This window comes from Lactuca virosa, chromosome 3 (assembly GCF_052849685.1).
Source record: "Lactuca virosa cultivar CGN04683 chromosome 3, Lactuca_virosa_CGN04683_v6, whole genome shotgun sequence".
In the NCBI taxonomy this organism is placed as follows: domain Eukaryota; kingdom Viridiplantae; phylum Streptophyta; class Magnoliopsida; order Asterales; family Asteraceae; genus Lactuca; species Lactuca virosa.
The window spans coordinates 53,304,149-53,328,904 of NC_136428.1; the positions used below are offsets into that span (position 1 = coordinate 53,304,149).

A 24,756-nucleotide genomic window follows, 5' to 3' on the forward strand; every position below is an offset into this window, starting at 1 on the left:
TTACCGAACATCCTTTATAAGTCTTACTTCCCTAATAGGCAAGACTGTTGGGCTTATGAACTTTTCTCGAAATACCAACTCTAATTTAAGCAATCATATCTTAATATTAACACATAGTATTAGGTATTAACATTTCCTTTATCGCAATCAGATCTTAATATTAACACATAGTATTAGGTATTAACATTTCCTTTATCTTTCTTACTAATCATACTTCGATTATTTATCATCATGTAATCATATTATCTATATACTATAACACATATAGAACCATATATAGTTTGCACCTTGTATATAAACATATATATTCCCACAACATATTCTAGGAAATAATCATATTGTTCACAAATATTTAATACATTTAATAAATACTTGCGTTAAAATTATGTTTATGTAATGGACTATGCACTCACTTGATAAAATGGGTGACTAACGATTTCGACAACGCTTTGCTTTACAACTCTAAAGAGACCTAGACGTAAAAAGCACTAAGCCTTAGTCTAGTTTCGTAATCCTGACGACTATTTAATGATAGTCTAGATTCCTCAGTAATCCCAATATCTACATTAAGATCTATCAAGTAAGGAATAACCAAGTAAAATCATATCGGAGGTAAGGTTCGTTTGGTATACAAAGTATACCATTCAGTAATCCCAATGTCTATGTTAAGAGTATACCGTTTGAATCTTGAATAATACCTAGAAGTTTATCTCTTAAAAAAAATCGAATCCACATTTTCGAGTGAAAGAGAAAGAGGGACATGAAATGATGATAACTGTAGAGATGGATGTAAATGATGGTAAAGAATGACAGTGAAACTGAAAGTTAGTGGTGGTGAAATTATTAGGGTTTCGACTATATGATTTAGTTGCTTATCTAATGATGATTTATTGATGAATTTATAGTGGGAATCAAAAAACGGAGGAAGAAGAAAGATACATATACTAATAGATTTCAAAATTGGAGACGGCCGGTTGTTGATTTCTTATGCATATATGGAATTGATTGCACTAAATCAGGAAGACAATATATAGGAATGAACCGTGGATTAATAGGAATTAATAGTAGTATAAGGATAGTTTTGAAATTTCACTTTGAAAATAGAAGAGCATAAAGAGATGCCACTTGACACCAAAAAGAGTCTTTTATTAAATAAGAAGATTATAAATTTATTCAGATTAATTTTTTTTTGAACCGACAATTATATTAAAACGGTGACCCTAGGAAGATGCTAGGGACCGAAAACGTACAATTCAGATTAATTAAAATGAGTTCGACGCAACTACTTTATTTGCATAGTTGATTTAACGTATATCATTAGTAACCAACGAAAAAAAATCTCATTTCGATATTTATAAAACATATTCAATTATGTACACCCAATAATCAAATACATCTACCTTATTTATGATAAAGGCTACCCAATGATCAAATACATCTATCTTATTAGTTATATATATTAAAGCACAAGAGGTTTAGGGAACAGTATACTTCATTGCCTTTACAAATTTGCCACAGAAGTTTTAATTCCCAAAACCTCAGGACTAACTTTTTTCGGTCTTACAGATTGGCCACAATATTTTGATATTTTTGCCGCCGCCTGAAAAGGTTCTTCTACTTTCCGCACGTTTATCTATTCATTCCACCGCTACCTTTCTCTTTTCTTTTCCTATCTTCCACCTCATACGCTTTCCACCGTCTCTTTTTCTTCTATATCCAAGGAACATCCATGTTTACAGCATTGAACCTTCCCGACGGAAATCACTTTCGGTCGTCGTCCTCACGCCTCTTTCCAACGCCATCGCTTTCCGACTGGTTTGGGGCCGACATCGGCTTCTTTTCTCGCATGCTCCACCGCCCCCGTTGGCCGATCGGATGTTTACACAGGTATCCGTTTTGATCTACCACTATGTTTGCCATGTTTTTATCTCTCCATCAATTCCAGACTATTTGGGTTTATTTTCGGATCCGATTTCCTTTTTTTTTGTTCGTTTCCGACTTCTTGGGGTTTATGTTTGTATCTCAGACTGTAAATGATTTCATTTGAAGCTCACCGACCTTAGGATTGCAGTTTTTTGATGGGGTGATACTGATACAGGTATTGGAACAGTTTGGAATAGTATGTTAACTTTGATTAGATGTTGAAACATTTGCCCACCAGCTGTTTGTTAAAAGTTTTTAGTGAATTTTCATATTTTTTTTTGTGGATTCTCACTGAAACTGATCATCTATTGGTTTATGAGATTTACTCAAACAAACAAATCAAAGAATGAAACATTGGTTTTTGTTTTTGAATCCCAGGTACAACTTTGGCAGACGTTATTTTTTGGACCGACCTAACTGTTTCAAGTTGGGAAAACTTTAAGTAATAGGAGATGGAAGGCTACATTACAACAGGTAAGACACCTTTTGTATTCATTAGCTACAAATGATATAAAAAACTTATAGTTATTTGTTTTTAGGTACTCAAAGAGAGCTTTAAAATTTTGTTATGCAGTAATTGATGAAATTACCAACCTTATTGATAAGGTGATGCTTATTCATGTTGCATGTGGGTTGTCTACTTATTTTATTGTGATAACCAGTTAACCATTAACTGATATTTATTTGTGTCGCCTCTTTTAGATTCCAAGACATGAACCCATTAAAGCATTGGATTTACATAAAAGAGTGGGGTAAACAGGTCATATCTATTTTATTTTATTTTATTTTATTTTTTTATTTTTTTGGTGAAAACAAATTTCAAGTTACTTATGGGTAACAAGATTGTAATATAATTAAAAAAAATATTATATGCAGGCCATGACACTATGACCTTTGCAGAGGACTGTAACTCGCTATAATTTTTTCCGAATTCTTAGAAAGGTAAATCGTGTGTTCCAATTTTTAATCATCTCTACTCTCACTCATCATTTCTAAACATTAATGAAACTTCATATATGGGTATTTCAGTACTTTACCGGTTTTTACTTTTGCAGCCTCCATATTCCTTTCTTGCGACATTGGAGGAAAAGATACAAACTCACCCGTTTATGAAGCTATACACAAATTGACATAAGATTTGTATGAGTCAAATGACAATACTGCCCTTGCCCCTTCACCTCCGCTTCCCCAACAACTTCCAACAAGACACACACACACACACAAATTTTGGTTTTTTTTATTGTTAGTCCCATGGTTTATTACTTTTACAAGTATGACATTGACAAGGAAAAAAAATCAAACTTACTTTCAATTTTACACATGTTAGAGAAAAAGATGATTCTTTTTCTTTTCTTTATATTTTGTTTACTGGAAATCTTTGGAAGTAACGCAAGTACATTGCTATTTTCACACATTCTTTATTGATTATATTTTATTATTACTAATTAACTTCATATGTGTGTATGAATGTTGCTTGCAGGGGGCATGTAAAAATGCACCAGAAAGAAGTGAGGTGAAGAATGGTTGTAGAATTATTATATGTAACAGGTTTGGTCTCTAGCGGATTTACTTTGACTTTTAAATTTTTTTAAAAAAAAAAATGATTTTTCGTCTACATTGTACTAAAATTGTAAATTAAGTTTGCTTTATTAGAATGTTTATTTATAATAATAATAGTCTGATGTAGTTTGGAACCAATCCAGTAAGTTCAAAAAAAATTTGGATTTTCCAATCTTCTTTGAAGGTCAATGCAGAAAAATCAAGAAAAGTATATTGCCATTTTGACCATTTTTCGACCCTGCGCCAATGATGCGAAGGGTTTTTTCTAGTTTATGATAAAGGCTAAAAAACTTTTCAAGACGTAATTTAAACTTTAAAGCTTATCAATATCATTAATCATTAATATCCATATAATATCCGATAAACTTCAGTAACCATTCAAATTTACGTGGCTTTTTCTTATGATATACTCGTAAACATGATTTAGCATTTACCACTAATTAAATTCAGCGCAAATTACATAAAATAATTATATCTAATATTTGTTTGTTGTTTAATGACTATCTTGTATTTCGGAGAGTAAATTACATGAATCTATATAGTTTGGAGTAATTTACGTGTTTGGTCACTATTTTCTTTTTCTTTTAACTCGGGTCGGTTCTGTAATTTGGATTTGTTTCGAATTTTGTCCTAGTTAATGTAAAAAGACTAATGTGTCCTTATAGATATCATTTTTACTTTTTTGTATATGTTAACTTATTTAAAAAAAAAAGCTAAATTAACAAATATAAAAAAACTCACATTGCCCTCTATCCCTCTCCCTTGATTAGGCTATTACCCTGCATAATACAAACGACAACCATGTTTTCTTGCTTCTCTTATCTGCCACCAACCCCACACACCCCTTCTTCATCCTCCGTCATAACGGAACTTGCATCACCCTCCCCTTTATCGCCCTACAACCACAATATCGTTACATGTAACAATGGATAAAATCAACCTTACTTTGTATTGATATTAACATAACAATATATAGAGAGGATAATAATTACTCCTATGATAAAGGAGATAAACTAGCATACAGATAAATACAATAAATACTAGAAATTATCCTTTATTAGAGGATAATTTCTAGTATTTATTGTATTTATCTGTATGCTAGTTTATATCCTTTAATACTACCATAATTGTCAGAAAAGGTGCTTAACCTCGGTCCTTGTGCCTGAAAGCTCTCTGTCGCTCACTTATGCTTCGATAATCTTACGCACCATCGTCACCTGTTAACCCCCACCGTTGGTGGGAGGTTTCGTTATCCCATATTGTCACTTCTCCCTCCCTTCCTCCCGCCCTCTCTCTCTCTCTCTCTCTCTCTCTCTCTCTCCCCAACCATCCCGCCAAAAACATTCAACCCTCCTAACCCTAGATCTACCCTTCCACTCTGACATCTTTTTCAATCTCATTCTACACCCATTTCAACTACCTAATCTCCATCTGAAAGCCCAACATTATCGACACACGACCATTATGCTTGATAAGCTCTCAATCTCCGGTTTTGGTGTATATATGCCGTTTTGTTTTTCTTTTTATTTATATTTTGTATTTGCCTCTTGTTTGTTGTTTGGGAATGAGAAATTCACAAATTAATGTGATTCTATTTGTTTTGGTTCTCGAGAGATTTTGCTTCAGGGTCCACCTCGCATTGATTTGGTTTGGTTTTGGAGCAATTTTTTCTTTTTCATGAATAATTAATCTAATTTCTATTCGAGTTTTCATTTGATCTCCGAAGGTGAAGACGGTGGAAGTCGCTAGAGCTTTTGAAAAGGGGATATGCAGGGATGTGATAAAGGGGTTAAGGATGATGGTGTGGGGTTAGATGGGGTGGTTGTTAATATCTACATAATAAAAATCATAATGAATTGATAGGAAAACAATAAAATTAAATAAAAATGAAATAAATAAGGGTATAACAATCATTTCAGGTCTAGTAAAGACTAAACTCGAAACAAAACCAAATGATAAGGGCATCCCGAGTTAAAAAACAAAAAAGTTAGAGATTATGCATGTCAATTACCCCAAGCCATAAAGACTATTCGTGTAATTTACCCTAGTTTAGACGTAAAAGTATTATTCTTTGAAAAATTCGACCACTATGACCTCTATTGCATTATGTTTAACTAGTTAAAGTGATGATGTGACTTGGTTTACTAATGTAGCCTTAAGACTCTATTATTTGAAATGAAATACTTTGTATTTAGGGTGAACATGGTACGATGCCACATGTTTTTCCAACTTGTTTACCTATCTGTATTATATCAAAGTATATTCGATGCCAACTTGTATGGCTATCATAAGTTCACTTGGTAATGATATGTACTAATTAAAGAGGATAATGTGTAACACATTAACCTTACCCGACCCAAGGCATAGAAATGAACAAGATTCTCTCTCATTTTCTCCCTTTTCGGTTTCTTCTAGTCACTGGCTTCCTCCCCTCACTACGTTTTTTTACAAGGAAGAAAGATACTATTGACATTCTTTATAGATCATCTATCTTAGGGTGCTTCCATATTATAGGAGTTCTAGTTTATGTTATAAATCATCCAAGAAAGAATGAAGGAATCAACTCACACAAAAAAGAAATGTATACCATTCTCATATCTTTAAGTTTTTAGTTTTATTACATTAGTTTATGAACTTGTGATCCATGGTGCAATATGATGGTAAAAGTTCTAATTTCTTTCTATTACGTTTGTTATAAATACAATCATATTCCAACAGTTCTATCACTCACGTTTACATATAAATATTACCTTTATGATGTTCTATACACCAAGACTCGTGGATTTATGGCCCCCTACTGCACATGAGATATTGGTTATTTGATTATCGACGACGATGTGCATCAACTAAGGAAGAAAAATCAATCATGCACACACACAACTCAAATTGAGTGCGTTTTATGGGTGTTTTAAATGCAAGATTCTCAATACTTATACTTTTCTAGTGCAAAGAGACATAATCATTGTTTGTTTCGTAGTCTATAGTTTCATAAGGAATTACAATATTTACAAACTTCAAAGAGAACACTACAATCACGGATGAAGTACAAAGGGGAGAGAGTAATCACCAAAACATACACGATGTTGATCGGGGATCACAAGACAATGAATACATGACTGATTTGTGTGACCATATTGCAAATAAATTATTTTCAACTGCTTCAAATTAATAAACTTGTAGGATTTTATTTGTATTTTAATATGTTGTTGTAGATTTGAAAATATTATTGTTGAATTAAAATTTTGAAAAGATTTATGTTTAATTTGGATGTTTGATGTTTTTTGTATATTTATTTTATGATTATTAGTTCAGATATTATAAAACATTCACATTTAATTCAATAGAAAATTGTTTAGAAATATCAAACGATTATTTTTATCGTTCAACTCAATTATTTAGACGTCTAACAAAAAAAAAAAAACATACTTTCATTCATACACAAATTCATTCAAGACCTTTACACCATTCAGACAAACAATCCATAAATCAATAAACATTTTTCAAACTGAATCTCAAAAACCGGTTAGTAATTTAAGAATCTTCAAACTCAATCCCAAACAACGTTGTAATTTAAGAATCGGAAAACTACTAACGTGGTGGCTCACATTGGATGAAACATAATTTATTGGGATCCTTTGTGTAAAATCAAAAACATTGGTGTCAGATTGAACGGACTTTCAAATCTCTCCGCAACCTTCTATTAACTCCCGATGCCGCAGGCCAAAGTCATAAACTCATAACTCATACGCGACTGAGCACGGCAGTTTCTTCCGTCTCCATTCTCCACCCACCCATACACCGGCTACGGCGGCTCTGTCCCTCAACCTAGTCGATCTTGGTATCGCTCTCATCCCGGTAAGATTATAGATGCCGATTCTTTTTAAACTATATTTTTCTAGGAAATGAGACGCTATTTTTCAATTTGTAAAAAATATATATCTTTTAATTCCACGTATAGAACTTCAAATCATGCATTGCGCAGATTAATGATATTCAAAATTACTTTTCGATGCTTAGATGCAGGGGCTATTTGGGGCTTTTCCTGTATTTCAAACCCTAATTCTAAAACAAAATTTCCCTGTCTACTTGCATCGGCGATTTGTGTTTTGATATGTGTTTTGTGTAATGATTTGCATGGCCTTGTCATTCTTTGGATCTGTAGTTTTTTGTAAGTGTGCATTTAGATTCGTTGAAATAATAAATTTTTGTTGAATGACAAATTCTCTTGAGCATTAAGCGTGATTTACAAGCGAGGATGATCGAGACACGACTCTGTAGATTACTTAGTATCTGAACTCCATATTTTGTCCTGTACCATTTTAGGCATAATCTATCTTGTGTAGGGTAAGTTCGGTAAAAGCGGAACTAGTTGCTTCCCATTTGTTCCAACAATAATAGTCACAGCATGCGGCAAACTGGCACATGCATGAATCTAACTTAAAGATCCATAGAGAAATTAAAGACTTTTGTAAGTACCCAACCACTAACAATGAACAAAGGTCAATCAAATTAAAAGATAGACTAATAGTTGTGAAAGTTCTGTAAACTGTAAAACATCCTTAACATGGTTTCTTTACGTATACTAGGTTTGACTTGCAATGACTAAAGTTAAGAAGGTACCACAAAGATCCGGATCAAAGCATCATAAGGCAACCCCATATTCCTTACGATCATTTCAATCAAAGATCATGAAAGATGCCCGCAACAAGAAACAAAAAAAGGAATCCGAGAAGAAAGATTATAAAGATGCAAGATGTTCTGTTTGTATGGAGTATCCTCACAATGCTGTTCTCCTCCTTTGCTCCTCACATCACAAGGGGTGTCGCCCTTACATGTGTGCAACTAGTTATCGGTATTCCAATTGTTTAGACCAATACAAAAAAGCCTACTCGAAAGAGAAGGAAGACCCAGACGGGTCTGACTCTGGGCTTATGTGCCCGCTCTGCCGCGGTCAGGTGAAAGGGTGGACCGTGGTGGAGCGGGCACGCAAGTTTCTCAATTCTAAAAAGAGAAGCTGCATGCAAGACGACTGTTCGTTTGTTGGGTTGTACAGAGATTTGAGAAAGCATGTACGGGAGGATCACCCGTTGGCCCGCCCGCGAGATGTAGACCCGTCACTTGCTGAAAAATGGAAAAAGCTTGAAAATGATACGGAGTTAAACGATGTGATGAGTACAATTAGCTCGACAATGCCCGGGTCGATTATAATGGGGGATTATGTGATTGAAGGGAATTTTCGGGGGTTTTCTAGAGACATGGAGATGGATAATTATCTTGACAATGTACTTTTCCGGTTAGGATCAAGGACTGCCCGGGGCAGCTATGCGATATTGGAGAGGGGTCGTCGGTCAGTGGATGATGATGATGATGATGGCGGTGGTGCCGCCACTGGGCGTGTTCGTAATTACATTCCTCGGATTGCCCGCCGCCAGGGAAGGTTGGTTTTAGGTGGGCCAAGGAGGCGACGCGGGCGTGGTGTAGATATGTAAACGTCATTATTTTGGGTCCATTTGGCCCAGATTTGGTGCCCGAGGCAGGCATGCTTTTCTGTTGTTTATGAACTATGGTTATTAGGTGTCATTTTGCTTATGGGCTTGTTTGTCATTTTATGAGTTTAGACATTAAAATGTCATTCAGCCATTTGCACAGCATAAGAATTTAGATGTTGGTTTACTTGTTATCTTTCTGCAGTGTTAAAAACAATGATAGATCAGACGTGTAGGTGGTTTGTTTTATTTTCATATTATACTTTTGTGGGGTTGTTATCGGTGTAGGAAATGAAATCCAAATTCATATTTACAGGCTTATTAAAAAAGCTTGGACTCTGGTTCCCTTGAATGCACTTTTGAGTGCATTTGTATAATGTTATGTATCGGAGGTGGGTATGTCCTCGGGTACTAATAACAAAGAAATGTGATGGATTGTTCCATTGGCACAATTTCTTATGTTTTGTCATACATTACCTTATTTTTTTTTTTTTGGATTCTTGTGTATAACCATTTTGGGCCTATCTTTTTAGGACTTCAAGGTTCTAACATGCTTGTTATATTTGTATGTAGGTTAAGTAAACCTTATATTATTTGTTTTCTTTATACTATAATTTGGTGATTTTTTCTATTTTTGTCCCACTTTCTTACATAATGAAAACATGCGTTGTCAATTTTACCATTTCTTACATAAACATAATTTTAAGTATAAAGTTTTCATCCTCTAACAAAGATTTATAGACCTAGATTTCTCATAAACTTGACCATTAGGCAATATTTGACATAATTCACATATTTGTCCCCAGTTTACACATTGTAAAGACTTGATCCATTTCTGGCAATATACATAAAGACGATTCATTATACAAACATATTTTAACATCCTTAACCAATAAGGTTAGTGAATAAACTTATAATTATTGAAAATTTAAAGCTTTAAATTACAATAAACGGGTACCCAATGTAAATTACAATAAACGAGCACCCAATGGTTGTTGGTTGCAAATATCGTAAGTTCCATAAAGCTTGTTTAACCACCTTTATAATTCGAACGACTCAACTAGTTGATATTAATAAATTAAGTTGATTGAATTATCTTTTGGGAGGTGAATAATAAAATATGTTTTAAATGTAAAGATGTATGTAGGTGGTTGTGGTACAATTTTATTCTCAACATGCAGAATATACAATGCCAATTACAGTACATAACTTTTCGTATTAAACCTATGAATTCAGTAATTTCATGTTAACGAGATTATAATTTAGTTTAAGACTCTATATTTAAATACGATAAAATTATGCAGAATAAAATGAATTGGTTAAAAATGTCATTGCTAAATTGCTATGCATATGCACCTATGAAATGATAAAAAAATAAAAAAACAATCTCTGGTCTATTTTTGATTCAGCACACTATCTTCCAAAAACCTCTTTACACTTTCAAAACTGATGCTTCTGTCAAAACCCCAATCAGATCTGCTATCAGACTCGGCTAAAATCTTCGTCCAATCTGTTCTTCAAAGCCAGCCGTTTTCCTCCCAGTCAAATCTGTGAAGACAACCGATCAAAAGCTTCCGAGATAATCCCTCTCTCAATTTAGGGATTTAATGCTCAAAGAATTTCTCTGGTCGCATGCCAATATCCGGTCGCCTCGTAGATTTCTCTCTTAAGGTTTTTCACGAAACCCTAGATTGCTTTCTCAATCGAAAATGGGTCCTTTGACGTGTAGCCGCAACAAGCGTGGCGGAGAATTTGAATCTTCATCACAATCTATTTCTGGTTATGCCTATTGCCACCCTCACATCTCGAAGAAGCACAAGTCATCATCTTGCTGTTCGACTTCGGTTGCCGCAAAGCAGAGTTCGGTTTCAAGGCTTAGTCGATATCCGCAACCGGTGACCCAGATTCCTAGAGAACTTCATGCTCCTTGTATAGTTGTTAAGGGATTTACTGCAAACTCGAAAAGATTAGATAGTAGTTCTAGTGAATATAATAGACAACAAGCAGATAAATTTGTTGACCGGATGAGGAATTTTTTCCGTGCGACGTGTGAAAGAGTGAAGGAAGCAATTTTCGGCAGTCATACGCATGTTAAGTCTGAAACTGAGGATGAGATAGATGTCGACAATATACAGAATGTTAATGAGGAAGAAGCTGCTTCACGGGATTCAGATGTTGAGGAGGTTGCAATGGTGGAAGGTGAGAGAGAAGACATTGACAAATCAGGGGATCTACAAGACATCATAGCTAAATTTAGGGAATTAGATGGAGAGGCTGGAGAAAATCTTGGCTTTCAGCCTTCTACTTCTTCAGGAGTGGTTTCACAGTTGACAGATGGGAAGAATTTAGAATCATTATCACTGAACCACACTCACAGACCAGATGATTCGGATGTAGATGCAGGTTTGACAGATTGGAAGAGATTAGAATCATTATCACTCAACCAGAGGCCAAATGATTCGGATGTAGATGCAAGTTTGCCTTACCATAAAAAGCTATTAGAAGATTCAGCCAAAAAACACGACTCAAATCTTAGGAGGTTGAGCTATGATATCAGACTACAGGAACAAAAGAGAGCTTTGTATAAGCAGTTGCATCCTGTGAAGAAAGAGGAGGTGAACTGTTTATGTTTCATGTCTATTGGGAAATGTAACTTATATCAATGATTTGTATCTCATGTTAAATTGATTTATCTTTTCAGGACACACTAATTGAGCCTTTTCGGCCTCTTACAGATGATGAAGAGGAAATGGTTGCTGTTGCATTGTCCAATTCTAGTCGGTATGATTTGATGGATTATCTATACATGTTAAATACTATAATATGCCTGTATATGAATGGCTTCTTTATGTGTTTTGCTATCTGATTTGGTGTAAAATGGTGCTCAAAATCTGTAGAAGGAAGGTTTTGGTTACTCATGAGAATTCAAATATTACAATCACCGGAGAAGTTTTACGGTGTTTAAAACCTGGCCAATGGTTAAACGATGAGGTAATTTTTGATTTTTTAACGTGATATTTTGGAGCATTATAACTTGCTGTTATTTGTTAAGCAAATTTTTTAGTGGTTTGACAATTTTCATGTTATAGGTTATTAATGTTTATCTTGAGTTGCTGAAAGAGAGGGAACAGAAGGAACCAGAAAAGTTTCTAAAATGTCATTTCTTCAACACGTTTTTCTACAAGAAGGTTAGTCAATCTCAATCTCATCTCCATCCATCTTCTTTTTGTCTTTATTTACATAAACCTTTTGTTATTAAGGTATATTCCATGGTTATTATTATTTTATAATTTTGTTGCTACCTTACTTATATAGTTGATAAGTGGAAAGCTCGGCTATGATTACAAGTCAGTTAGAAGATGGACTACCCAAAGGAAGTTGGGATACAGTCTTCTTGATTGTGACAAAGTAAAGTTTATTACTTTCTTTGTATTTTCTAATTACAATGCTGTTATTGTTTTATATATTTTGAGCATAGTTTTTTTTAACAGATATTTATCCCTGTTCATAAAGAAATACATTGGTGCTTGGCTGTTATCAATAAAAAAGAAGAAAAATTCCAGTATCTAGACTCACTTGGAGGCATTGACAAACAAGTAATGGGAGTATTGGTATGTTTCTTGTGATCATACTTCATAGTGGTTTTAATTTTTCATTAACAACATGAAAGTTTTTGTTTTATTTATTTCTCCTATTCTTTAGGCCAAGTACATTGTTGATGAGGTGAAAGATAAGAATGGGGAAGACATTGATGTTTCTTCGTGGAAGCAAGAATATGTGAAGGACCTTCCTATACAGAAGAATGGGTGTGTGTTTGAAAGCTTTACTAATTGATTACTTGAAGGATTTTTCGAATGTTAGGGTTTTATTTATTATATATTTGATTATGATTTTTTTTATGGCAGGTTTGATTGTGGTGTGTTTATGATCAAATATGCAGACTTTTATAGCAGGGACATTGGCCTTTGTTTCAAACAGGTGAGTTCTTACATGACCTTGTAGGAATAAGTTGTGATGATATCAGATGTTAAATGGGAATTTGAATTTATTGGTTTCATGTAGGAAAACATGCCATATTTTAGGTTAAGGACTGCGAAGGAGATACTGAAATTGAGAGTCGACTGAATGAATACCTGTCACATTAGTTTTTTTGTATGTTGGTATCGTGAGTTGTTGGAAAGGTGCCTTAGGCAAATGGGTTGAGTGTTCAAGTGGTGCTTTTGAGGAAAGGTGTACATTTTGGAGTAACGGAGTAGAATAGGCGATGTTTGAGTTTAGCTGTTCTAGAAAAAAAGTAAATTATTTTAGTTAATTTAAGAATTCATTTTTGTTAATTTAATTAAAGTTAAATGAAAATGATGTGGTTTATATTGTTATAACAGTATCAATATGTTTGATGATTTTTCTTTGTTAAGATTAAGAAACTGCTCAAACTGAAAGAAGTGGAATGGTAAATGAATGAAATGTAGTAGAATAAGATAATGATATAAGTCATCCAGGGCATCTACAATATATTAACTCTTAATTTCATTCGATTCTATTAATTCATTCCCATAATGTGTGTATTTAAAAAAACAATTTACTATAAAATCTAATTTATGACATTATTTAAGGATTAAAAAGTTTCTTTCACCATTAAAAAATTTTAAGGTAGTAGAAAACTTTGCTTGGAATAAAAGATTATAACATTTAGCTAAAACAAAAAAACTATGAATTCAAAAGCTATTTCAATAGCCTTCAACAAAAAAGTCGTATAAATTTACAAATTGACTTAATTATCCGTATTTAAAATCAATGACATGTTTTATATAAGTCATTTTTTTTATGTAATTTTACATGTTTAAAAACCTCTACCTGTTTTTACCAAACAATACCTGACAATTCGATATACGAATACATGAATCTGTGGGTGATATGATACGACACAAATACATCTTGAAAATCAAGATAAAGCTTATTTCTCTTCGTATGTTCGTATCATGTCAAATTCATGGCTGACACATTTCCATGACATGAATACACGAATTGTCAGGTCTACTAAAAATTCATATACAAATAAAACTATAGCTTCCAAATTCTACATACTAGCTACAAATTAGTTTTACCGAACATGCTTAATATCCATTAATAAAAATATGTGATATCTAACAATGATTGAGTTTAATCTATCAAATAGCAGCTAGACAATCCATATTATTCTAGCTTTTCCATTAAACTATATATTATGGATGCTCTTATAGTTTATGATCATGTTTCTTTTGTTGTTTATGATCATGTTTCTTTTGTTGTAGAATGAAATAATTTCTTACATAAATTATTTACATTATAGGTATATACAATGTATATCTTAAACACAATTTACTGTATTATTAATTTATAATCATATAAGTTTTTCATTTGCAAAACTAAAAGTTAAACATAATAAAACATCATCAAAACCCAAATAACAATATAACAAATAACTTAGTTTAATTATTTTAGAAAACGAATATAAGTTAACTAAAATGATGTAATTCTTAAGCTTTACATAGGCAAAAAGTTCATAAATAAAACTAGATCATATTATACATATGCATTCCATTTCATGAATAGAATAAAACAGGGCAAATGACTTCTTTTTATTTCAATTAAATGGATTTCATTAATTCTCCGATTTCATATACCAACACTACTAAGGTCTTAGTGCATCCACGAGCTTTTTGAAAATCTTCATTTCGGAAAAAACTATGAAAAATCTTTCTTCTTATTGTAGGAGTGTTTTCAACAAACATTTTATCAATCGAGCTTTAAGCTTGAAAATTTACAAACTATTGGTTGTAACTTTTTCTATCGTTATAGTATTGACAAGTGTCATAAAATTACAAACAATTATTGATTGTCAACCTATAAAAAATACAATCGAAACAATATAATTATAAATTGATGGAAAATTTTAACAAATACTCCGTATATTTTATTATTGTGGATGCTAGTAACTAGTGGAAATGTGGAATTGAAGATCATTTAAGGTCCGATAGTTGCAAAATATAAAACAGGAGTGCCTTATAAGCAAATATTAAGTAGTTTGAGGACCATTTTGGTTCAAAAGCATAAACCCTGTTACGACGAATAGCTGGGCTAATGAGCTAATCCCTCTGACCGCCACAAGAACTCGCTATCTCTGATCTGCGATGGCGATGGCAATGGGGTTTGCTACCCCAATCAAGTTCAAGGCCAGCTCTATCATCAATAACATCGATCACTACCATGCGCTTGATGCATCGTATGTGAAACGCGCCGCCGAGTTATCTGACAAGTCAGCCGGTTTCACCTCGCCGCATCCTAACTTCGGTTGCGTGATAGCAACAACCAGCAACTTGAGGAATGTTGTCGGAGAAGGATATCTTTACGCGCAAGGGACGAAGCCGGCGGAGGTTCAGGCGGTGGAGGCCGCTGGAGAGTATTGCAGAGGCGCCACTGCTTATGTCAATATGGAGCCCGGAGACTGCGATGGCGATAACACCGCTCTATCTGCTTTTATTCAGGTTTTTGCACTCGCTTTCATCATAAAATTTGAAGTTGATAGAAGTTTGTTTGATTGCTTTAATGCTTTTTATTGGGTACAACTATGGCAATCCATCTACTTTTTCTTTCTGCTATCATCATATACAACTTTTAATGCGAAGTATTACTTCAAATTGACATGCATTTGAGGCTTAATAATCCTTAGGCAGGGATCACCAGAGTTGTAATCGGGATCAGGCATCCATTGCAACATCTACGGGGAAAAGCTATTCAGGCATTGAGAAGTGAAGGATTGCAGGTTGATGTTCTTGGGGAAGATTTAAGAAGTGTCTCCATGGAGGTATCAAATTATTGTGTAACTATTCTCTCTGAACTTAACTCTGTTCCTGCCATGGTTATATGGCATGCTATGGATGCTCTTTTCCTTCTAATGCGTTGCATTTTTGTAGGATGCTCTGAAATCCTGTCTCCTTGTCAATGCCCCTTTGCTATATAGATCAGCTTCTCGAGTCCCATTCTCTGTTCTCAAGTATGCAATGACCCTTGATGGTGAGTATCATCTTCTTCAAAAAATGCTGCATTTGCACCATTTGATCCTCATTTTCTGATAGGAAAAATTGCTGCTAGCAGCGGACATGCATCATGGATAAGCAGCAAAAAATCAAGATCACGAGTTTTTGAGTTACGTGGTAGAAGCGATGCAGTCATTGTTGGTGGAAATACTGTACGCAAAGATAGTATGAAACTTTATTGTCAGCCACTTATAATTCTGCAGATTCTTGAAGTACCCTTGTCAGTTTCTTACTACATTTTAAAATATAGATCCGCGTTTAACTCCAAGACATGGTGGTGGGCATTTACCTATGCGAATCGTTATGTCCCAAACTCTTGATCTTCCCGAGGTTGCAAATCTTTGGGATGTTACAGAAGTGCCCACCATAGTTGTCACTCAGAGAGGTGCAAGAAGAAGCTTCCAGAAACTTCTTGCCTCTAAAGGTGTTGAAGTGGTGGAATTTGACATCTTGAACCCTAAAGATGTTGTGGACTATCTTTATGATCGGGGGTATCTTTCAATCTTGTGGGAATGTGGAGGGACATTATCGGCATCAGCTATTTCCTCTGGTGTCATACACAAGGTTTATGAATTATAATTTTAGTTATCTTTCATTTTTGTTTGAAAGTAGAATGCTATAATTGGGTATATGGTTTGTTTAATTCAGGTGCATGCTTTTGTTGCCCCTAAGATAATTGGTGGAAGGAATGCGCCTTCACCAGTTGGGGAACTTGGGATGGTTGAAATGACACAGGCTTTGGAACTAATTGATGTTTCTTATGAGCAGGTCTATATAATATAAAATAGCAATGTAGTTTCATTGATGATTTCTATGTTAGATGAACTCAGTAAAAATTGCAGATAGGAGCGGATGTGCTTATTAGTGGATTTCTGCAACCCATTCCTGATTTGACACCTGTTATTCCATCTGTTGATGAGACTTCAGCAATTGATCCATCTTTGTCTCCTTATGATTCACCAATCATGTTCTTCTATAAGACGTGGGACCCGTACGGGAGTTTCTCAAACTTTTCTCCTCATCCAATTAGAATGCTTGATGAAAGCGGTGATTATGTTACTTGGTCAAGTGTAGAGCACTATTATCAGGTACTTTCACTGCTACAATATTAAAATAAACATAAGTAGGTTGCTGTTTTGTGCCTTTAGCTGTATGTTCTTTATGATTCATATGATGCTATAAATGCAGGCACATAAGTTTGTGGGGTCGATTGATCCTAATGCAAGAAGTTATATTGAAGAAATATTTTTGGCAAAAAGTCCCGAAGAAGCAGCACGAATGGGAAGAAAAATGCAAAGGGAGCACCCTCATATGGTATGTCTTCCATACACTTGTTGATGCGAGTCAGTTTTCAAGTTCAATTTTCTGATAAAAGACGAGTTTTTAAAGTTTGAAATCAGGGGCTATGTGACAAAAGCAGATGTGCAATTAAGAAACCCTTAATTGGAACCTATAAAGGGAACACAAATGTCTTGATAAGAAAAGAATGCAAATACAATGCTATAATTGGGTTTTGGGTGGGGTGGAATTTTCAAAGTAGGATGCCTTGATAAGAAAACAAATGAAAGTAGACAACACAATGGTATCTGTGATTGGGTAGGGTAGATGTTTCTTTCTTCTGGCATGTTGATTAAACACTTGGTTTGTAATTGTGCAGGTAAGGGCAGACTGGGAAAGTGTGAAGACAGATGTGATGTACACAGCATTAAAATGCAAGTTTTCAATATACCCACACTTGAAATCGATGCTTCTGTCCACTGTGGGTTGTGTGCTTGTTGAAGCTTCTCCTCATGATCTGTTTTGGGGTGGAGGTCGTGATGGTGAAGGCCTTAATTATTTAGGCCGGTTGCTGATGAAGTTAAGATCTGAATTTGTAGATGGTGATGATGATGATGATGATGATGATACACATAAGCCCCCTGAATTCTCTACTAGTTGCCAGGAAACCTAATCATATATTATACGTCCTACTACCTCACCATCTTTAAAATGGTGTTTTGTGCTTGTATTTTTAGTGTAAGTTAAAATACATTTATGTACATTGTATTTCTACCAATTCACCAAGTATGTAGTAAGTAGTCTTTTTATGAGTTATGTAAGATGTTGAATGTCACAAGCTATAATGGATAAGAGCCACACCAGGGTGTCTATTTACAGATTGAAACAAGTCTTCTGTTTTTATTTTTTATATTATTGTTTCTCCTGTTCTCAATGGATGCTCCCCTCCTAGTTTTGTTATCATTTCCTTTATAATCAACAATAGTCAATCAAACATTTAGAATAACTTCAAATTTCATAGCGAGTCACCAGATTTTCAAATAACATTGAAAGAAAAAAAAAAAAAAATACACCCAAACAAACAGCCTATATTTTTACAATGCTTTATGATGTAGTTATACTTTGACGAGTGGACACACACATTTTACAAGAAAAAGTTGCTATGAAGTCGGAAATTAGCTTGGCTACATAGGAAAGATAAGGCATTTCGGTCTTATTCCCGTATATTGGCGAAGCAAACTACCAATATGTCCACAATCAGTTGATGTAATTATGAAAAACAACTGCTTTTTAGTAATCTAATCTCAAAGATTACTAAAATTCAATTGTTTTCGCAATTAATTAAGTCAAATGATCGCCAATATATTGGTAGCAAGTTTCACCAATAAGGTTGCTATTATAAAATGACCTCACAAAAGCAAAACAAGGAATCCAATGATTTATTGTATTCGCTCATGTTTGAAATCTTTACACAAGTAAAATGTAACTTGATGCTAATTGTTTACAAAACCAACATCCCTTTTATAACAATGTTGCAAGAAATTTAGACGAACCTTCGAAGAAACTTCGCAGATGTTGCAAGAAATTTGGATGAACCTCCCACGAAATTTCGAGGAAGTTGCAATTGAACGGAAAGGGCAACAATTCCAAATTGTACTCTGCAAGATGTAGGGAAGGAAGTGATCAAAATGTATGCTGTTTGGCGCTGAAATCAGAGAAGAGTTGGGAAAAGCGAGGGGAGCATGTCATGCCCATGGTTAAGTTTGTGGGCTAGTTCAAGATAAATGATTACTTACATGTCTTAATATTACCATTTGTTTTAGAATTAGTCATTAAAATAACCATACAAGGAGAAAATGTATCATCACATTACAATTTTATTGGACTCTAACAAAATAACTACAATTATCACACTGCCAAGTTGCAAGAACACTTCAGGACACGCACGCAACATCGCTGATAAACATACGACTAAAAATATTCTTCGTGGGGACAATTTAAGATGATTCAACTTATCTACAGAATAAAAATCGCTAAACATGTACGTGTGCACCGGTTTATTTACGATTTGATAATTATTTGCACACGACGTTTTGTTCAACCATGCAGACATAAATGTTCATCGCTAAAGAGTCATGAAGTCATCTACTTCTACATATTTAAGGGTGTGGAGATTATATCTTTGCGCACTTGTCTGATTACTGCAATGTGAATCTTGGTTTCCTTCCAATTGTCGGTCATTCGTTAACATCTTGTTTCGATTTTGTTTCAATACAACAACATAATTCGAGTATGTTGTTCCATAGTCAATACTGATTGCTAGTGCTACACATCTCCCTCTCCCTCTCCCTCTTCCTCTACCTGCCCTACTTGTTGATCATAGGCTCAATCTCCTTCCTTTGGGTAAGTAGTTTTTCCCCGATAGAGACTTCTACTCCCTCATCATTATGCTCCCTCCTCAAATTATGCCAAAGATATTCCGTCTACATATACTATTTTGTAACCATATTATAAGTCGATTATCCTCTCATTCTTATCCATGTAATTCTCGCATTCCTACTTGTTCTCAAATAAAAAAAAAGGAAAAATATACCCTAATTGACAATCTCACATCACACCCGTCTCAAGGTCATCACGTGAGAGGTAAATCACAGAACACCAATGAAGAGTAGGCTCAAATTCAAACCTAGACCTCGCTTTTAAGATCCCACTCACCAATATTTTAGCTCCACTTGTGGGCTACTTAATATTCTTGTACAAATTTATCTCGAAAAATAAGAATATTGGTTCATGTGAGTTCTTTGTTAATGAGTTTAATGGTACGTTTGATAAAACATAAAACGTAAAAGCTCCCAAAAACTCTATAAAAACTAATTGAAATAATGCTTGGATTTGAGGGTTTTTTTGTTAAAAGCTTTAAGCTCGTACTCCGGAATTTAATTCTTTTTTTTAAAAGCTAAAAGCTTTCAAAAGCTCCACCAAACATACCTAAGTCAGGTACGAGGAATGAGTTAGAAATGTCAAAGACAAGTTTATATCATTTCTTTCTTTGTCTTGAAGTCCATCAAGTTTGAGGAGGAAATTTTATCTCGCAAAGAAATTATGCCAAAAGTTCTTAACAAATCTAAAAGACTGTAAGGTAATTTATTTAGAAAAATACCATTCATAGTTGAAGTTATCTCATGATAAATTCAACTTTAACAAAATGTACAATGCAAAGTTAAGAATACAACAAACATGCTTGGAAATATAAACTAAGCCTTATTTCTAGACACGCACATGTGCTTCATTTTATCGATTTTTTGATCAGATAAATTTTGGCGAGACAAGGCTTTCAACATAAGAACCTCTAACCTTCAAGTCTTTCATATTCCAAGAAACATTACCACTTTTACAGAAACTTCTTTCTTTAATGTCGTATATCACCATTAGATCACGGCTGACCAACAGAAAATTTCCATTGTCATAAAAAATCATTGGTTCAACCATTGGAATTTCATGGATTCCATGGACTAAAATCTTTGTCCAAGATTCCCTTACCCCATACTCGTTCATCAACCAGACCTCATCTTCCATGAAAACTGCAAGCTTTCCACCAAGAACAACCAGTTTAAAATCATTCCTATACATGATATCAACATCTTCATGCAAACTGGGCGATGGCAATTCACTGAACCTCTCATCTGCTAAACTAAAAGCAAGAATCACTGGTACATGATCAGAATCTTTCATGGCAACCCAATGAAGAAATCCATTAACAAAAACGCCTGGTAAATTCCTCCCATAAGAATGATCATAAGGTGAATCAGACACCCTCCTCCAAGTATTAGTTCTAAGGCTATAAACATGGACTGCCATATCATCAGGAGGAATCAGATAGTTATAATGAAAGTAGGAGATGGTAACAACCTTGTAATCATCAGTCAATGAATCATAGCCAAATCCATACATGATTTCAATTTCTGAGGAAGCATTTATCATCTCATAATCGGATGCTGGCAATTCCACGAATTCCTTTGTCGTTGGATTTAAAACTACGAGCACATGAACACTCGCGAAGGTATTAGCAGACACCAAAACAAGGCCATTGCAAGAACCATGGAGGTTGAAGTCGGTGTGATACGATTCAAGGAGAATCTTCGTTGGTTCTAGTACTGCTTCTGCTTCATCGTGATGAAATGGAAGTGAATAGAGTGGACGATGGTTGGAGACGAAGATGAGTTGACTTCGGTTGCGGGTATTTTGATGGGTTTTGATGAATTGGGGTTCTGAAATTAGGGATAGCCAATCCTTTGAAACGCACCTGAAGCGACCAAGAGATTTGGCCGGAAGTCGATATAAAATGTTGGAGATGATCTCCGGCGGAATTCTGATAGTGTCTTCGTACGCCATTGGGACTTCAATTTGAGAGAGGTAGTTTCTGACCTCAGGAAAAAATATCAGAGGTTCGATGAGTGGCATGCACAACACAAAGATAATAAAATATAATTTGTTTTCTAATTTTTTTAGAAAAGGGTCAGGTGGAGCTGTTTTTCTAAAGAAAATTAACTAACCTAACTCATATAAATCAATAAACGAGTATTAAAAAAATAATTATTTTCTAAGGAGAAAACCGTAAAGTTGGTCCTGTGTTATTAAAAAGATTTGGATAAGATTCAAAAAGTTTTCAATTTTTATGGAAGGTTCAAAATCAAGATTTTGTGATTTTGGTCCTTGGTACACTTGAAATGTCAAATTTACCCTTTTCATTTCTTTTTTGCATTTTCTTTATTTATCTTAGTATTTAAATAATTAAAAATAGAAAAATAAATCTCACCCCACCCTAACCATCTCCACTGGTACCCCCTCCCATATATATATATATATATATATATATATATATATATATATATATATATATATATATATATATATATATATCTCTCTCTCTCTCTCCCTCTCTCTCTCTCTCTCCGTCTAATTCGTAAAGAACTTCTAATTCTCTTTGTACCTTCAAAACTCATCTCCTCAAGAACAAACAATCACAAAATTCTACATACACACAAAGAAAATTAAACACACATAGTGAATAAAAACACAATCGTTCCAAACATGCAAATCGTCATCCCCATTTCCCATCTCCCTATTCTTCGGTCCCTCTTCCATAATCCCCTTTGCTTCAGGAAATTGAAGGTTTTAAATCCAAGCGTTTTAGGAATTCGAAGGTTTTAAATCATATGAAATTAAAACCCAATCCCCTTTGTTTTGTTTCTTGGTTTGATTTCTGAAGAAAAAAACCCTTACTGGAGAAATTGAGAAGAACATATTAGAAAAGGAGATAAAGACAGTGGTGGTGAACAGGATCTTTAAAAATATAAGATGCGATGGAGATGTCTCGATTTATAGATGATGCTGAAATCTCGATTTATAGATGCTGAAATCTTGATTTACTAGAAAAGCCCCACCTTCAAGAACCAAACTTTTGTTCTTCTTCAAAGATCAAACACAAACGCCCCACGTTTGAATATAGGGCTTCACTGGTTCGTTGGATGTCGAAAATGCTAGGAGTCATGGATTGAATCGACCGTTACAGAACATCGTCCAGACGAGGAAAAACCAAAGAGGGCATGATCCAACTTTAGATTCTAGGGAGTTATTGCATTGTAATATCCCAAAAATCAAGACCAAACTTTCATTTTAATTCATTAATAAACCATAGTTATCAATCAGAGTATCTTTTCAAAACACTTATTTATTACATCAGAGTAAAACATCCCAAGCTAAACATCATGGTGTGTGCGATGCAGTCATCCCAAGCTCTTCCCTCCGCTACCGGAAGTACCTGAAACCAAAACTGAAAATCGTAAGCACGAAGCTTAGTGAGTTCCCCAATCTACCACATACCAAACATATAACCATATACTGGGCCCCCGCCCGCTGCATCGGGACTTGCCTGACATCGGACTCGCTTCGGCATCGGGCCCCTCCCGGCATCAGGCCCCGCCTGGCATCGAGCCCCGCTCGGTATACAGATCTGTCTATTTTAGGCCCCGCCTGTCGCTGGGCCTTGCCCGCTATACACATACAAACATATAACATACTAGCACATAAAGAAACATACTCTACTGTACTTCTGTTCTAAGGCCTCGCCTAACTTGGGCCCCGCCCCTGGTCTACTACTGATGAGCTATGGAACCCCGTCCACACTCCTGTTGTCAGTGAGATACGGGCCCCCGCCCACACTCACTACTCTCGGGTAAATCTTCCTCGGGCTTGCCCCGACATCGGACCTTGGTCCGGAACCTATCGTACCTACACATGCAAGAATCACAAATACCTCTAGCATACTAACATTCCTCGGGCCTCGCCCGGTCATCGGATCGTGATCCGGAACATATAACGTACAGTGCCCAGGGCTAACCCCCAGGTCTTCCTACTATACACAAACATAATGGGCCGACATTGTGGCCTTAGATCCATGCACACGGTGAGGAAACTCACCTTGCACTGCTGGAGTCCTGCTGATACCCCTATGGCTGTTATCTGGCAATTCGTGAGTTGCTGATCCTTCAGCTCCCCGAGCTACCAATACCAAAATATCACTTAGTCCAAATCAATAATCCTTCTTAGGGTAAAATGACCGTTTTACCCCCTAGTCCAACTTGGTCCCTTTCTAAGGCCCAAACCATGATCTACAAAGGCCCAACACGAGGTAGGCTTCCCAATCCACTAATGGCCCAATTTGCTAAATTGGGCCCAATCCCTCTAATGGGCCTTACCCTAAGCCCAAACATATTCTTGGACCAAAACATCTGACTTCTGATGGCCCACCAAGCCCAAAGACTCAAAGTCCATTACTTCTCTAGTGGCCTTCTAAGCTCCAAGAACACTCAAATATGGATTAGGGTTTTGTAGTAGCTCTTTTAGGGTGGAAATGGAGGCTGGCCTTCGAGACATAAGGTTCTTTATATAGGGCTTAACCCTAATTAGGGTTTTGGGAACTCTGAGGATACGCTGGGCGTACGCCCCTCCGCACCCGCGACCATTCTCCTTTATACGCTGGGCGTACACTCTCGTCTACCACCTTGCATGCATGGTCCTTTCTTGCCATCTTTCTTCATTAAGGACCAATAATGCCAATAACTTCAAAGTGCTATAATTCCTTCATTTTAAGTCCGTTTCCGACAAACTTTATATCCATGAAAATATGACAAGTAGCCCTACGCTCCTAGCAACACCCTCAAGCCTAAAACCTTTCGGATAAAACCCGAGACCCCATAAAAACTGAATCGTCTATACCCTTGGCCTCCGGAACACAAACAAATACTTTCAAAACTGAGTGTTACATGCATTCAAGGGCTAATCGGACGAGTCCAACCCGTATTTCTTGAACAAAGGATTGGGTTGGGATGGAAAGCTCGAGGATGAGCGATGGTCTGGTTTTCAGATGGTTG

At 35.4% G+C, this 24,756-nt stretch overlaps 4 protein-coding genes across 5 annotated transcripts; 3 read left to right on the plus strand and 1 right to left on the minus strand.

Annotated features, from left to right (window-relative positions):
- Positions 1-7,222: 7,222 nt before the first annotated feature.
- LOC145165694 (uncharacterized) lies at positions 7,223-9,244 on the plus strand. 2 transcript variants are annotated; one of them, XM_079084495.1, is made up of 3 exons: positions 7,228-7,338; positions 7,827-7,951; positions 8,070-9,244. In XM_079084495.1, the coding sequence occupies exon 3, from the start codon at positions 8,082-8,084 to the stop codon at positions 8,970-8,972; it is 891 nt and encodes a 296-aa protein (XP_078940621.1). In that variant the 5' UTR covers positions 7,228-7,338; positions 7,827-7,951; positions 8,070-8,081; the 3' UTR covers positions 8,973-9,244. The 2 variants fall into 2 exon arrangements, with proteins under 2 accessions (XP_078940620.1, XP_078940621.1); XM_079084494.1 differs by lacking the exon at positions 7,827-7,951 and having other exon boundaries at positions 7,223-7,338.
- On the plus strand, positions 7,224-13,348 carry LOC145165693 (ubiquitin-like-specific protease ESD4). Its single transcript, XM_079084493.1, has 10 exons — positions 7,224-7,338; positions 10,444-11,584; positions 11,671-11,750; positions 11,867-11,960; positions 12,059-12,157; positions 12,285-12,377; positions 12,461-12,580; positions 12,672-12,775; positions 12,875-12,947; positions 13,032-13,348. Exons 2-10 carry the CDS (start codon positions 10,679-10,681, stop codon positions 13,092-13,094), a joined length of 1,632 nt encoding a protein of 543 aa, XP_078940619.1. The 5' UTR covers positions 7,224-7,338; positions 10,444-10,678; the 3' UTR covers positions 13,095-13,348.
- A 1,709-nt stretch (positions 13,349-15,057) lies between these two features.
- On the plus strand, positions 15,058-18,212 carry LOC145165695 (cytidine/deoxycytidylate deaminase family protein). The gene is made up of 9 exons (XM_079084496.1): positions 15,058-15,493; positions 15,679-15,813; positions 15,923-16,022; positions 16,085-16,210; positions 16,296-16,609; positions 16,694-16,813; positions 16,888-17,133; positions 17,234-17,359; positions 17,703-18,212. The coding sequence occupies exons 1-9, from the start codon at positions 15,140-15,142 to the stop codon at positions 17,994-17,996; spliced, it is 1,815 nt and encodes a 604-aa protein (XP_078940622.1). The 5' UTR covers positions 15,058-15,139; the 3' UTR covers positions 17,997-18,212.
- A 2,241-nt stretch (positions 18,213-20,453) lies between these two features.
- Positions 20,454-21,794, minus strand: LOC145165696 (F-box/kelch-repeat protein At3g06240-like). Its single transcript, XM_079084497.1, has one exon. It carries the CDS (start codon positions 21,782-21,784, stop codon positions 20,630-20,632), a length of 1,155 nt encoding a protein of 384 aa, XP_078940623.1. The 5' UTR covers positions 21,785-21,794; the 3' UTR covers positions 20,454-20,629.
- Between the last annotated feature and the right edge of the window lie 2,962 nt (positions 21,795-24,756).

Bases quoted from the DNA above. Each gene is read 5' to 3' on its own strand.
- LOC145165694 (XM_079084494.1), top strand. From the start codon at position 8,082: ATGACTAAAGTTAAGAAGGTACCACAAAGATCCGGATCAAAGCATCAT.
- LOC145165693 (XM_079084493.1), top strand. From the start codon at position 10,679: ATGGGTCCTTTGACGTGTAGCCGCAACAAGCGTGGCGGAGAATTTGAA. The intron at 11,961-12,058 runs GTAATTTTTGAT...TTCATGTTATAG, and splicing joins GCCAATGGTTAAACGATGAG to GTTATTAATGTTTATCTTGA. The intron at 12,378-12,460 runs GTAAAGTTTATT...TTTTTTTAACAG, and splicing joins GTCTTCTTGATTGTGACAAA to ATATTTATCCCTGTTCATAA.
- LOC145165695 (XM_079084496.1), top strand. From the start codon at position 15,140: ATGGCGATGGCAATGGGGTTTGCTACCCCAATCAAGTTCAAGGCCAGC. The intron at 16,211-16,295 runs GTATGAAACTTT...TTTAAAATATAG, and splicing joins AAATACTGTACGCAAAGATA to ATCCGCGTTTAACTCCAAGA. The intron at 17,134-17,233 runs GTACTTTCACTG...CTATAAATGCAG, and splicing joins GTGTAGAGCACTATTATCAG to GCACATAAGTTTGTGGGGTC.
- LOC145165696 (XM_079084497.1), bottom strand. From the start codon at position 21,784: ATGCCACTCATCGAACCTCTGATATTTTTTCCTGAGGTCAGAAACTAC.